Source organism: Chrysoperla carnea, chromosome 3 (genome assembly GCF_905475395.1).
Source record: "Chrysoperla carnea chromosome 3, inChrCarn1.1, whole genome shotgun sequence".
NCBI lineage: Eukaryota > Metazoa > Arthropoda > Insecta > Neuroptera > Chrysopidae > Chrysoperla > Chrysoperla carnea.
In genome coordinates, this window is record NC_058339.1 from 35,308,228 (window position 1) to 35,323,845 (window position 15,618).

General features: G+C 29.9%; 4 protein-coding genes across 4 annotated transcripts; 1 reads left to right on the plus strand and 3 right to left on the minus strand.

Annotated features, from left to right (window-relative positions):
• On the minus strand, window positions 1-771 carry LOC123295711 (probable 28S ribosomal protein S23, mitochondrial). The gene is made up of 2 exons (XM_044877139.1): window positions 627-771; window positions 1-571 (listed from the first exon to the last, which is right to left on the minus strand). Exons 1-2 carry the CDS (start codon window positions 668-670, stop codon window positions 106-108), a joined length of 510 nt encoding a protein of 169 aa, XP_044733074.1. The 5' UTR covers window positions 671-771; the 3' UTR covers window positions 1-105.
• Window positions 772-1,177: 406 nt separating this feature from the next.
• Window positions 1,178-8,287, plus strand: LOC123295996 (ATP-dependent DNA helicase Q4). Its single transcript, XM_044877456.1, has 7 exons — window positions 1,178-1,328; window positions 1,730-2,178; window positions 2,245-4,769; window positions 5,109-5,488; window positions 5,555-5,792; window positions 5,849-6,159; window positions 6,221-8,287. Exons 1-7 carry the CDS (start codon window positions 1,218-1,220, stop codon window positions 6,449-6,451), a joined length of 4,245 nt encoding a protein of 1,414 aa, XP_044733391.1. The 5' UTR covers window positions 1,178-1,217; the 3' UTR covers window positions 6,452-8,287.
• Window positions 8,288-8,437: 150 nt separating this feature from the next.
• LOC123295997 (katanin-interacting protein-like) lies at window positions 8,438-13,122 on the minus strand. The gene is made up of 10 exons (XM_044877457.1): window positions 13,110-13,122; window positions 12,061-12,263; window positions 11,686-11,883; window positions 11,414-11,551; window positions 11,187-11,324; window positions 10,225-10,564; window positions 9,691-10,098; window positions 9,114-9,355; window positions 8,922-9,043; window positions 8,438-8,555 (listed from the first exon to the last, which is right to left on the minus strand). The coding sequence occupies exons 1-10, from the start codon at window positions 13,120-13,122 to the stop codon at window positions 8,438-8,440; spliced, it is 1,920 nt and encodes a 639-aa protein (XP_044733392.1).
• Window positions 13,123-13,280: 158 nt separating this feature from the next.
• On the minus strand, window positions 13,281-14,394 carry LOC123296502. The gene is made up of 3 exons (XM_044877992.1): window positions 14,205-14,394; window positions 13,595-13,810; window positions 13,281-13,529 (listed from the first exon to the last, which is right to left on the minus strand). The coding sequence occupies exons 1-3, from the start codon at window positions 14,294-14,296 to the stop codon at window positions 13,310-13,312; spliced, it is 528 nt and encodes a 175-aa protein (XP_044733927.1). The 5' UTR covers window positions 14,297-14,394; the 3' UTR covers window positions 13,281-13,309.
• Between the last annotated feature and the right edge of the window lie 1,224 nt (window positions 14,395-15,618).

The window sequence follows — 15,618 nt, forward strand, 5'->3', positions numbered from 1 at the left end:
TCAACAAAAAAAATATTTTTAATAATATTAATTAATACCATTATAATGTAACAAATAAATTCACTAATGACTATAAGTTTAAGTTCAGATGAAATTGCAAAATCTTCATTCTTTAAAAATATCTTTTATGGAGTTTTTACTTTCATTTGATAATTTATTGTTTTCTTGGCTTGTATTTCCTGTTTGTATTTTACTGCTAGATTCATTTTGATTTTCAAACAACTGTTGACGTTTTGTAGCCCGTTCATTGTTAAAAACATTCAGAGCAGACTCATATAATTCGTTCTCAGTTTGATTAGAATTTTCCTTCGATAATCGGTCATAAGTACTTAAAAATTGTTGTGTAACAGTGGGTGTAGAACTTCTCAAATTTATCGTACCCAAAGTTTTATAATTTCTTTGAAATTTTGCTCTTACAATATCTTCTTTGTAAAATATTGGTTTTACTGATATCTTAGGTGCAGGTCTATCATATCTAGGTTCTAATTTTGGAGGAAATGCATCGTAAACATCAAACCAAATAGGTTTATCTTCTGCTTTAATTGCCCCGGATTTTAAGAGACCCCCAACTCTGAAAATTTACAAAACAATGTATTTTTTTATAAATTACTAAATAAATAATTTACCTTTCAAATATTGTTCCAATTTTTTCTAATCTACTACGAGCCATAATTTTTCTTGCTTTTCGCAAATATTTCAAAAATTTAGGTTATAAAAATTTTAGATTTTATTCTTTTCGATCTTCCTTAGTTATGCAACGAGTCCATTTTTTTAGGATGGTATTTAAATTTTTAGTTTCAGTACATGGAAAATAGTTTAAAAATTGCTAGTTTTTTATTGTTTTAACTATTTTAATTTTCTTAATTAGAGTTTGAAATGTTTTGATTAATTTTCAATTGAATTTTCTATTCATAAAAATTATTGATGAAGAAAAACGTGAATTTGTCACGATACTATAATCAGCTGAGTGATGTTTAGATATTCAACTAGTGTGGTAATTTGAATGATGGATTAATGTTATAAAATAAGTTTTTAACTTGTTTAAACCAAAACAAAATAATAAACAGTTTTGAAAGTTTAATGATATTTAATATAATAATTAAATTTATTTTAAATATTATTAAATCTTATGCTATAAAATAATTAGTGAAAATCGTGAATTTCAAAGGCGGGAAAATGCTTTTAACAACATGAAAAATTAAATCATAAACTTAAACATGAGTTTGTTGAATAATCCAGAATTTAAGGCCAAATACGATAAGTGTAAGAAAATTATTAAAGTATGGGAAACAAAATTTAAGGCGAAAAATGGTCGTATACCATCGAAGGTTTGAAACTATTTATTAATAAGAGGTGTCTTTAATAGTCAGGGTAGTCGGGTCTCTGTTAAATTAGTAGTTAGTTATTTTCGTCTCTTTTTTGACCATAGTTTTAATTTGAAGATATTCTAAACTTAAAAAATAAGTGGAGATTATAAAATAGAATTCTTGCGGTTACCGGCAGATTTGAAAATTGACCCAAAGTGAGATGGCCGAAACCAATTTGATTCGAAACTTTTCTCGAAATTAATTTACGTTATAATTTTTTTAATGAACCCAAGTATCAGAGAAACCAGTAGATTACTATTTCATATACAAAAAATAGAAACCTGACTACAGAGAGGTTTTTAATCCTTTAATCAAACTTAAGATGTATTTTAACTGTGTTGTAATGTGTTGTAATTTTTTAGTTGGATATAAGGGAAGCAGATCAATTAGTTAAAAATGCTTACAAACGATATTTTCAATTAAAAACGGAAGCATTAAAGCATTCACTTGGAGATATAACAGAGGAGACACAATTATTTTTTGATAATTCTACCTTGAATTTTGACGATTCGATAAATGAACAAAGTACGGAAACTTTTAATGATTCATCTACGAACGATGTTTTTGAACATAACGAAAATGCATGGGGTTCACATTTGGCGAAACCGAAAGAAACTACAAAACAAATTGAAGAAAAAAAATCAAAGCTCACACGAAAACTATCTGAAAAAATTTTTACTGGCTCGAAATTTGCAAAGAAAAATCCACGAAAATCATTTACAAATAAATCAAAAAGTTTAGACTTATCATCTAATTCACAAACGTCTGAGACTCTTTCACAATCTTCTTTGGATAAGCCAGAAACAAACGCGTTATCAGAGAAAATTGAAAATGATTCAATTTTAATTGACGAGAAAATAAAAATTGTTAATGAAAGAGAAAATTTAAATTCGACGAAACCGATAAATTTCTTACAAATTGCCGAAAATTCTGATTTGAAACCAAAGAAAAGTTTAAATAGGGATTGGTTAGATCGAGTCAGTCAACAAAATAATATCGAAACTGATAATTTTGAATGTATTACTGATTTTAAAGAACCTTCTGAAACAAAATCTGTGTATGGATTATCGAATTTTCATTCATTGAATTTATCAAAAATTGTCGAAGCCAAATCTGTAACTGCGGATCGTGATTTAACTGAAAAATCTACGGATTATACAATACCTGAAATATCTACAAATGCTCCTGAAGTAGAAAATATTTGTTCCGAAAATGAAGATATTGTTGCAAACAGTGATCCAGAAAATGAAATTATTAAACTTGTTTCACATATTAAGAAGAAGCGACGAATTCTTACAGCATCGACGAGGAACAATATTTCGATTATTCCGAAAAAGAAAAAAGAAATAATGAAAAAACCAGTGAAACATATTGAAAAAGATGAAGTAAAACCACGTAAAACTTATACACGAAAAGTTAAAACCCATGCAATGTCTCAGACGAATGAAATTATCAATAATTTAATGTCGGATGATATCGAAGATCCATATGCTGCTGACTCAGACGGTGATCCCGATTTTGATATAAATTCGAGCGTAAAAAACACGTCATCAAATCTAGAAGAAGCAATTCTATCACAACAGAATAGCCCAAACACATTACCAACTGTTAAAAAAGGAAGAAAAATCAAATCTGTTCAAAAAAGTCCCAAAGAATCAAAATCAAAAAAACTAAAGGAACCTAGCAATCAAAATCGTGGTAAGAAAAGGAAAAAAGATGAAACTGAAACTGAAGAAGCAGATGCAAAATCTGATTCAGAATTAGGCCCAATAAACATTAAAGAAATGTATCGGTGTAAAGTACCAGAAACAGTTCCAAGATTTCAATCGTTGAAGAAAATTAAATTAACAAAATCCACTTCACCGAAAATGGATGTAGAAGAATCTGAGACGTGTAGTAAAATAAGTACAGACAATTTTATTCGTTTAAATTTAAGAAAAAAAGTCTTTGTACGCGGTAAAAAGACTATGACATTTGCAAAGCATCAAAAAAGTAAATGGAAAGCAAAGAAGAAAGCTTTAGCATTAGCTGGACCAGATATGGATATGGGGGGATGCGATGGTGGTCAATTGAAATGTTTTACATGTGGTGGAATCGGGCATTTTTCACGACAATGCAAAGCTTTAAAAGGTGAACAATTGTTACCATTAGAAGCAGATAAGGGAGAAGTTTGTCCGTTTCCAACACTTGAAGAAGCTTATCAAAATGCAACACAATCAAAATTATCAATACACGTTACTAGGACACAAAATCGTTTAGATGCAGACAATTTAGAAAATTCAGAAGTAGATAATTACGATAATGTTTTCGAAGATGAGCCAATTGACATGGCTAAAGTCGATGAATTAATAAGCTTTGTAGAATCATCGAAAAATGAAACAGAAAACTTAGTATCTGAAACTACTGAAAACGACAATCCATTTATAGTAAAACCTCTTTATAATCGACTCTCTGATGGTAGTTTAATAGACACACCTGGTGAAGTTTACGAATCCTTAAATCAATTTGGTTTTACAACATTCAGGCAAGGACAAGAGAAAGCAATAATGCGTATTCTTTCAGGTCTGTCAACTTTAGTCACGTTGAGTACAGGGTCTGGAAAAAGTTTGTGTTATCAGTTACCTGCATATTTATATGGTAAATATCGTTCACCGTCCATAGCTCTGGTTATATCCCCTCTAATTTCATTAATGGATGATCAAGTTTCCCAATCGGAACGGACTGCATGTTTGCATGCTGGCATGTCAAAAGTAGCGCGAAAAAAAACCTTGGATTCATTAAAAAGTGGATGCTATGATTCATTACTAATATCACCCGAAGCCATTGTTGGAAGTTTGGATTCTTTAATACGAAGATTACCGCCTATATCATTTGCCTGCATCGATGAAGTGCATTGTGTATCACAATGGAGTTACAATTTTCGACCGAGCTATCTAACAATATGCCGTGTACTTCGAGAACGGCTTGGTGTTAAAACTCTTTTAGGTTTAACAGCAACTGCCCCATTAACAACTCAGCAAAGTATATTGTCACATCTAGGAATTCCAGAAAATGATACAGAGAGTGTTGTGGGTGCAACACCGCTTCCAGAAAATTTAACGCTAACTGTTTCGAAAGATGGACGACGTGATGCAGCTCTGGTGGCAATTTTAAAATCAGAACGATTGAAAGATTACAAATCAATTATTGTATATTGTACACGACGAAATGATTGTGAACGATTAGCTGGAATTCTAAGAACATGTTTTCAGGATCAAGTTGCCACGGTTAAAAAAAATCGTAGAGGAATTAATTACAGTGTCGAGGCTTATCATGCTGGGTTGTCACAAAGTCGTCGTCGAACTATACAAAATGCATTTATGAAGGGTGATTTGAAAATTGTGATCGCTACCGTTGCTTTTGGTAAGTTTTAAGTAATAGTAGACACATTGCCGGATTAGGATATCAAAATTCTATTGTATACTTTTTCTAAGAGATATAAGGGATAAGTTATTTTCTCAATCCATTATAACAATGTGTGTAACAGATACCTGCAAAAAGTTGAAACTATGTTGATTTTATCGCAGGAAATTATCCCATTCTTATGAGAATATCGTGCAGATGACGTGGAGAAGCTACACACAAAGGTATTTAAATATAAAATTCAAATTATACACAGTTTAGAAAAAGTAAAATAGATTTTCCTGATCCTATTCTGCAATGCAACTGAATTATTAAAAGAATATTCATTTTCGATTTTAGGAATGGGAATAAATAAATCAGATATACGAGCTGTGATTCATTATAACATGCCACGAAGTTTTGAAAGCTATGTCCAGGAAGTAGGTCGAGCCGGCCGTGATGGATTACCTGCTCATTGTCATCTATTCTTGGATTCACAGGGTAATGATCAATGTGAATTACGACGGCATATCTTTTCTGATTCACTAGATCGTCATGTCATTCGTAAATTATTAGAAAAAGTGTTCATTCCATGTGAATGTAAATCGCGTGGAATTCTTTGTCCTAAACATGAAGTTGCTTTTTCTATTGAAGATACTGTACGATTAATGGATGTTCCAGAAGAAAATATAGCAACTTTGTTATGCTATTTAGAATTACATGAAAGTTCATTTGTCCAGGTAATACATAAAATGTCGGTAATAGAAATGCACTTCAACCGAAATTCTAATTCTTTAAATATTTAGGTTTTAAGTTCTGCATATACATGGTGCAAAGTTACTTCATATGGGGGGCCTAAAGCTATAAATGAAGCTGCTCAAAATTGTGCACCTTTGGCTATGGCAATTGCAATGGAAGTAAAAAAAGGAACGAAATTTGAAAATTTAAATACGATTGAATTCCCTGTTATAGAAGTTGCATCGGCTATTGGATGGGAAAGTGGAATGGTCAAACATTATTTGAAAAATTTAGAATGGACTACAGGTAAGAAATTAAAGATTAAATAAATTTTGAGAGGCTAATAATATTTTTGTTACTAGTAAATGGGCAGCCAAAACGATCAACCATTTCCGTGGAATTATCCAACTTAGGTTTTCGTGTTCGTGCTGCCGGTGACTTAAGTTCAAATGATTTAGACATGGCTTTGGATTATCTACATAATCGCGTTCAACAACAAGAGAAAACTGCATTAATTCAACTTCAAAAATGTTTTGATGCTTTCTCTAGTGTCGCAACAAATAGTTTTATGATATCTGATGAAGAAGCTTTGGAATACAGTGACAAAATTAAACAAATAATTTTTAATTATTTCCAATCTACAGACTTTATCGAGGAAAATTATATTTTAAGGGTAAGTTTCTTTACCATAAATGATTGCCGAAAGTATAATCGCACATTTTTTTTCCAAACAGACAGGAGAAATCAATGAGTCACATATTAGCCAAGATGTGCGAGCCATGATCTCAATGTATCGTGATAATAATTTCACTGCACGTGCAATTGCCAGGATATTTCATGGTATACAAAGTCCAAATTATCCAGCAGTGATTTGGGGTCGTTGTAAATATTGGCGTGCACATTTAAAATCCGATTTTAATGCAATTTGTAAAATTGCTACCCAAGAGATTATTCGAATGCGCTGATAAATATGTTTGTTATGAAAAAGTTTTTTGGTGTTTGTAAGTAGTAAAATTTTTTCGTTTTCTTTTTGCTTTAAAATTTTATCCAGTGATACACACTTAAAAAGTGATGTTTTTTAAATAGAAAATAAGATCGCAGTAAGATTTATAGCCTGGTTAACATGTATTCGATATTTATAAAAGTGTTATCACAATTTGGATCTCAGTTCACTTAAAAATTTCCTGTTATTCTACGCCTTTGATTACCAGGTTAATATATCGAAATTCGAGTAAAAATTTATAAACAAGGGAGTGGAAAACTGTAATCAACGTAACTATAAATGATGCAAGTTATTTATCATATTTTTACTAAATATATTATTTATAATTTGCTATTTACTAATGAAAATCTATATCTCAGTGATTAATTACGCCGAGAGACATAAAAAATCCCTGACACGGCACTGAATATAATTTTTTTGTTACTAATTAAATCCGGGTTTGTATGATTTGGAAAATTTTTGTATTTACATAAAACTTAGACTTCATCCCACAGTACCTGATTCGAAATATTTGAAAATAGGATACATGTTGACCCGGTTTTAGATATATAGTCCGAAATATGTGATAATGATTACTTTTATCAGAAGCAATAGGCTATGATTAGTTTAGAGCCACTTTAATGACATAATCCTAAGGCATCACAATGACAGTTCTTGTTTTATCAATTTTCATTTAAGAGAGATTTCCCTCCCTTTACGTCTTTCGAATAATCTTTACATTATACAATCAGGGTTGCGTTTAGCTAACATTATAACTCTGGTTAAAAAATCAAATTAATTTAGAATTGAATCCCGATTGAAAGCTTAGAATTTTTCCTTTTGTAGTGATAATTTGAATGAATTTCAATCGGATATGATTTTACTTCTAAAACGTAAAAAATTTTATTTTTTAACCAGAAAAATCAGATCACATTATATATAATAACACCGTGCGACACGATTTTGGTGCCCAGAATACAAATAGCTGTTTTCTAGGAAATTTAACCTGCTGAACACAAAAATCTCAACGAAATTTTTCTGTTACGTTACGTTTCTGGGTAAAGTTCAGTTTTTTTACTTTATGAGTAAGGTTCCCTGTAGTCAAATTTTAGGGGTTAGGTAATTACGAAATAAAAATTAATCACTTCGTAATGTAATTTCCGACTTTCGTACCTCAGCTTTGACAATCAGAATAAAGGCTTGATCCAAAAATCAGCTCACGGTAGAATTTAAAAAGGTCGGAAAGCTTTACCCGATAAGTACCTACCGTAACCGAGTTAATTACATAAGCTTTGATACGCCAATCCCAATATAAGTGTTTATTGTCAGATTGAACCCTTGATCCAAAAAACAGCTCATAATCCAATTTAAGGAAGTAAAAACTCTTAATATTTGAGTACGTGACTTACTGCCTAAATAAGGAAACCTGATTATCCAAATTTCCCAGTTACCCACCTTCGTTTTGACATACCAAGCACAGTATAAGTTTTCATGTTCAGAATGAACTGAAAAGAACTGAAAATCAGCTCATGAAACAATTTTGGGAAGCCAAAAATTTTTACATTTTGAAAATCTACAATACAATGAAAATAGTTTTGACGTTGCACCTTAAAAACTCGTTAGAAAAATTTGATCGCTATTATCGTGATCAGCAAGTTCAGTTTGAATGAAATTTGAATGGAAAATAGCCATTTAGATCACGGGTTCTCCAATTCTAATTTTTCGCACGGTGTAATTAATATACATGTATAAATTTTTACAATCTTCTGATAAAAGTAACCAATATGAGTAATTTTTATTATGGTTTGTTAAAAATAAGCCGACCATAACTTTATTAAATATTGTTTTTATTTTTTATTTGAGAAAAATGTATTTTTGTACTTTTAATATAGAGTAATAAATTAATTTTTTCATTAAACGTACAGTATATAAATTAACACTTAAAACAAATTATTTCGAATATTTAATGCTAGGAGGTATTTAATGATGTAAACGGTCTTTGTGATTGATCTGCGCATAAAATTGAACCACCGGTTGTAACTCGTTGTTCGTTATCCATTAAGGTAACTTGATGTTGATGTTCAGCCCTAAAACAAAAACATCATTTCTATGGTCACAAGTGTCACAAAAGTAACGATTTTACCTTAAAAATTTTTCAGACTAAAGATACAAGGATAGAAAAATCTATTTAGTGAGCATAGAAATATGACCTTGAAATGTCAACGGAATTTTATTTTATTTATAGTGAATTGATTTGCATTCGATTTCTATCAGATGCTTGTGAATTGCAACATCGAAGTTTTCCGAAAATACTCATGTTATAATTCCGAACGTTTCACGATAATGATGAAATGATTATAAAAAAAAGTAAATAAACTATACGTTTGGAATTTGGGTGTTGTACGTATATAGACATGAAATAGACCACGATTGTATTTATAAAGATATCTTACGTATATTTCCCACTATTTTCTTCAGGTATATTTTTATTGAATAATATTGTTGAAGGCACAACTGGTGTCGTATTTGCTGGTTCCAATTTTCCATTATAAACTAATAAATCGTCAACCAAAATCTAAAAATTTTTATTTTTTATAGTATGATAATTGTCTCTATCATGGTAACGTAAATTTTTCAATATTTACCTCAAACTCTTTAACACCACGAGAGGGTGTTTTTGCATAATTCCAAATTTTAATTATTGATATTGTTACAATATGATCAAATATTAAATAAATTCGATTCAAATGTCCAGGTAATATTGGTGCTAACCATGAGTGTATTGCATCATTTGTGGTATTTATATCATCTATTAACTTATCCGGTGTTCGAATATCATTGTCTACACCTTCCAAAATATTTATACTTTCTGGAAATGCTGCAATATCTATAAATAAAACAAGTACAATATTAAAATTAATTTTATTTGTGTGCTTATTTTATTGAGATAATTAAAAAAATTGTAAACGGATTTTTTTTGTGGTTCTCAATCAAAAATTTACAAATTTAATAGCAAAATATATGATATATAGGTTTTCCACCTATACTGTAGTTTTTATTTAAACACTACAAATGAACCAAATTTAAAAGGTTGGATTTATCAACGAATTTGTGCTATTGAGATTATTCTAGATTAGGTTAGTTTGAAGGTCTCAGTATTATAAAATCAATTAACAGATAGACGGGTGATGGAAACCTAGAAACAAAAAAAATTATACTTACTGTTTAAATTAAGATGTATTTTTTTCCCTTTTTCATCATAAGCCTGTATACCATTTAGTCCCACATAATAAGGATCACCATATGTGGAAAATATTAAAATTTGAAAAACAAATCCTTGTGGTAATGTAGGACATTCATAATAATCTTCATCGTTGATTGATTTATGATTTAGAGAACAATTTGTATTAATTGAATTTTCTTCGATTGGAGAACTTAATTTTTTGATATTAAAGAAATGTATATCTTGAGAAAAATTATAATGCAAATTTCCTGGTGCACGGCGTAAAATAAATATATGGGAATTATCCTCAGAATTCATTATGGGCTTATTATTAATGATTATTGTTAATTGTTTTACGCCAGCAAATGATAAATCCATTGATGAATTGTAATTCCAAAAACGAAAGCCTAAAAAGTAATAATTTCTAGAATAATAATACCATTTCAGTTTTATTTTACCAAGAATCGCTAATAGAGTCCGATCTTGCCGTGTGTGATATATTTTACGCTGGAATTAAATTGCATGATACTAACCGATAATTGCAGATACTTCATGTAGAAACAAATGCATAATAATCGGATGATTCGTAATAAATTCATCGCTCCACATATTATTTGGATCCATAGTCACATTTTCCGTACCAATAAGTCGTATTAATTTCGAATCATTTTCATTATGTTGTAGTTGGATATCACGAATAGGAACAGATTCGTTATCAGTATTCAGTACTTCCAAACCAGTTAAACCGATCACATGTGGTTTACCCCAATTTGAAAGTAAAATTAATGTTATATGATCTGTTGAGTATGATTCAGTAGGATTTTTTTGGCATTCCACATTTTTTATCACAGCACTTGTGAATGGCCGAGTATTCTAAAATTATTACAAATTTTAAAAAAAATTTGTATTTATTTTCAAGGAACTATATTTATCAAGTACATCTTCAAAAGAGGCTTTTTAGTGAAGCGAGTGTCTTCTAAATTTATTTTTTCCATACGCTTACTTGTGAAACGTTTGATTAGATCCTACCTAGATATCGCATCTTTTATCGAAAGCCTTCCTTAACGGCGGGTAGGTCAAATACGTACCAGGAAATCAAATGCGAAAGGATGAATCCTTGAAGTAGTGCAATAAAAATTTTCAATGCCTAGAATAGAATCTACTATGTGAGTATAGAGGGGAGTAGTTGACAAAGAATGTTACGTAGTAGTCGTAGGATTGTTAAAGTGGAAATAAACTCAAGGTACAGGTTGACCGCGAAGTAGAGCTGGTAGGTGGATAACCGGAAAAGGCGGAAAATCGGCTCATCTCCTTGTTTGATAGGTAAAAGCTTACAACGAATTGTATTACTAGAAAAAGATTCAGCTAATCTAAGGATAAACCGAATTAAATTTTGAGCTTATGTTTTAGCAATCACTTCTTATAAGAAAGTTTTGAGTTCCTCCTTTCTATTCTAGAGTGTGGCGTAGTTTTTTTAATTACTTTTTACACTTACCTCTATTGTAGATGTTGATGGTCTTTCCAAAATTTCTTGTTCAATATCAGTAAGAATTTGCCCTGATACTAAGTGGTATGATGTATCGTTCTTTGAAATTTCTTCTAAAATATTATCATCCGTTGTAAATAAAATTGTCTAAAATGATGAAAATTTGATTTAAAAACAATTTTTATTTGAGAGTGAAATATAAAATTATTTTCATAATTTATACATCATATGCCTACATCACCAAATTCATCCATATTTCCAATTATTCCACCACGTGCCCTAGCAATTTCACCTTGAAATATATACAAATTATTTAATGTGATTTCTACATCTTTGGCACCACGATATGAATGTATTCTTGATTTATTATAATTCTATAATATAAAAAAAACGATTATTTAATTTTTCTAGAAGAGCTAACATAATAATTTAGTGGTAATGGAAACATAGAGTGTAGCCCTTTTAATTATAATAATTGATAATAATCTCAAATGGTGGGCTTACTCACCCAAATTCTGAGCATCGCTAAAGACTCTACTGATGCAAAAATAATCTTAATAATGTGCCTCGAACCAGGATTGAATGGTGCAAGCCACATATGCATATCATCTCTTGTTCGATTTACGCCGTCTACTAAATTTGATACAACGCGAGGATCATTTGTATATTCTGGTAGAATATTTATATCTGATGGATCAGCAGTTACCTAAAAATATATATGTAGAATAATGAAATAGAAAAATAAGTTTTCAAAACTTGTTTGTTGCTAAAATGGCATGTTTTGTTCTGTTTGCCCATCTTCAAACAGTTTATGGTAACATGTTACATAAATTTAATGAAAAATCACATATTTAGAAAAATTATAATTCTTAATTTTGCATACTTCTCTGATTTTAATTGGTTTTCCTTTATCAGAAAATAATTCGATTCCATTTAGTCCAACATAATGACGATCACCCCATGTTGTTTTTATATTGATTTCGAGTATATTACCTCTCGGTAATTCCGGTATTATGAATTGATTCGTATCCAAATTACGAAAATTATTTTGTTCTTGATACTCAATGAATGATTTTGAATTATTTTCTTTACGGAAATTATTTAAATTATTATTTCTCGAACAAGGTGTATCTACAATAGAAAAAAAAACATACAACTCTTCTTAAAACGCTGAAAATTGTTAGTTGGAACTTATTTTCAACACTCGGTTAACCATTAAAATGCTTTTTATAACTGCTTCTTCTTGAAGATATAGAGACAATGATTGATGGATGGACTTCGTTTTGTCAATAATTTTGAACTCCTTTCTATTTGTATTTGATATAAATACTTCTAGAGTAATTATAATCCCCTTAACATATTTGGTCTATAAATCCAGCTTTTTGACAAATATATACTGTTTACGGAAAATAAAATTCTATCGATATGATTCTATTTTCATGTACTACACACTATGTGAAAACAAAAAAACTTGTTAATATCATAGAATCGACTTTCGAGATCTGACTTATCCCAAATTTCTACCCGAATACATTCACGATTTTTGTCCCATCACAAAGCCGTTGGCGGATGATAACTCTTATTCAGAATACTCGAATTTCAATGGTCATTTTCAGCGTATATTGAATTTAGTCGTCAGAAATGCGTCACTTACACTTTATTTTAGCATTTTCGTCGTTGAATTAAGATTGACTTTGTAAAATATTCAGTGTTCTGAACTCAGTAGATTCGAAATCAGAATATAAAAAATGTATAAATAAATCTATACAAGTGTTGAGAATATAGAATGGGGGTACCTATACCAAAACATGAGCAGCTACCAGAAACATGGTCTTGGAAGGAATCGAAAATACTGAGTTTTAGTTAGATTTTGAATTTACTTTTATCGCAATCAAGTCGCGAAAGTTTCTCTTTTAAGTTTATTATACTAACCAAATTTTTTCATAGTCTTCAACTATATCGATGTTTCCACTTTTACACTATTCCCAAATAAATAAAAATTTTAAAATGAAAAAACTAGTTTTTTAATATTATGAAAAATTACAAAAAATAAAAAAGTTTCAGTATATATAATATTTAAAAAAAAAAAAAGCTACACATTTATATCTATATCCACTTATGAAAAAAGAAAATCAATTCTCACCACCTGCTTTGTTCGAAAAATACTGTAAAGGATTCCATATTTTATAATTTTCAAGTTTCTTTGTCGATTTACTAACAAATATTTCTGATGTATCACTCAATATTTTATGAAACGGACTTGTGTGAGCTGAAGATGATGTCTGAAAATCTGATGTAGGTTGTGATTGAATTGATGCACGACGTCCATATTTTGCTGATTGACTTGTTTTGCTAGAAATTCAAAAATATTTGGGTGAAGTATTCTATTAAATATTAAATGTGTAATCGTGAAATACCTGTTGTTAGTATTTATCGAGCCTAAATCATTATTCGATTGTGAACTGGCCAGGGGTAATAAATGAGTTGGTATTTCAACACTTAAACTTTTTTCAAAATGTGCAATTGTTTCAGCATTTGTTAAATTTGCTAATGGATCATGATAAGTTTTATTTGGAGTTTTGTTTGGAGCATCACCAGTGCCAATACCTTCGATTTCAACTGATTTTTTATTCCTAAAAATATAAGCCATGTTTTAAAATTAATCGCTTAAAGTGAACTAATCATTACAATAATCATAATTTGGATGAACTGATGAAGAACGGAGCCCTCCGGCTGGGTTTAAATTTTTAATAGATTCGATTACTCGAAAGTCGAAACTCGAAAATTGGTATTCTTCATTTTCGATTTGTTTTACTATGTTTAACAATATTCCATCGTCAACTCGTGGCGCCACGGATATCGTAAATATGCTCAATTTTTAATCATTTTGATTTAACGGGGAGCCGATTTAACATACGACGATAGTTTAGGGCTGCTAAGACGATTAGTATTTGTTAAGGCTATATAATATATTTTTTCAAGACTCTTACCGGTGCTAAAAATTCTATGTAATCATATTGAACTTACTCCGTTATATCTTCAAGCCATTGTGGAACGTCTTTTTTTGAATTTTTATCGAAAGATGCGGTTGAAAATAAATCTGAATTAGTTTTAGACATTTTTTTTTTCAAACGCTATAAAATTCCATGTTAGGTATTCTTAATATAAAAAAAGTTAAAATATCAAATTTTTCTCGCAGGGCCTCTCTTGAACAGAAGTTATTAGAAGATAATAAGAAGTTAATTTTATTTTGTAAGCATTTATTTTAGTGAATGGTTGTTTAATGTATGAAATGTGTGTTTAGACTAATTTTATGTTTGTGTTATTTATTATACGGTGTAATTACTATAGCAACAGGATAACAACATTTTATTCACAAGCCATGGTAGAAATGATCTTTAAGGGCCAGGTCAATTCTATAATTATGTATATTATATTAGTGATAGTAAATATTTTTTTTTACGACTTTGCTTATTATAAATACTTCCATTTTAGTAATAACACGTTGCCAATATAACCTAACCTAACCTAGTAATAACACTAAAGAAATTCCAAATTTGGTAAAACTCTACAAATCGATAAACATATTTCTTTGAATGTTAGACTTATAGAAAATATAAAAGTTATTTTCAGAACTTAGCTTTCTAAAAATAAAGGTGTTTGCTAGAAGAAGGCGCAAAAAAAATTAAGAGAATATTCTTCAGTCAATTGATTGTTTGTTTTCACTTGTTTTTTTATAATACTAAATGTTTTTGTGAAAAGTATACACTTTTTACACATCTGGAACTAATGGACTCTATAGCCTGTGGAAGTGTGTCCTTCGTGGACAGCCAATATAACCTAACCTAACCTACACATCTGGAAGCATTATTCGACAAGATTTCTTTATGTTTTTACCTGTAGCGTTAGTGGACAATTGATCTTTAAGTTTATGTACTTACTTAAGAAACACCCTTCTCATTTTTCTAATAGTAACCGAAGAATTCTGAATGTTTGTTTCTCTTTAAAATCTTACGATATCCATTTACATACTTTCTATTGAAAAATACATACTTCTTAAAAAAGGAAAATTGCTTTGTTTTGAAAATCGGATACTTATTTCAATCCTTATACCTATCGATTTTCATTGTTGGGTTCTATCATAGAATTCAACCAGTGAACATCACAAAGCTGACAAATTCATATCTATTTCGAAACATGTAAACCGTTTTTTTCGATATGTCAGCCTCCTCGGAAATTTTTTCTGATTGCAGACCTGGCCTGTCATTTATAAAAGTAGCATACAAATTTGGATTTCGATTTTCGGGATGAAATTAATAACTTTTTATCGGAGAGCAAAAATTATTATTGTAAAGGGTGATAGTTTGATTCTTTAATATTCATAAAATATTTCGTTTTTAAAAAAGAATAACAAAAAAGTAAGAATAGTTTAATTAATTAT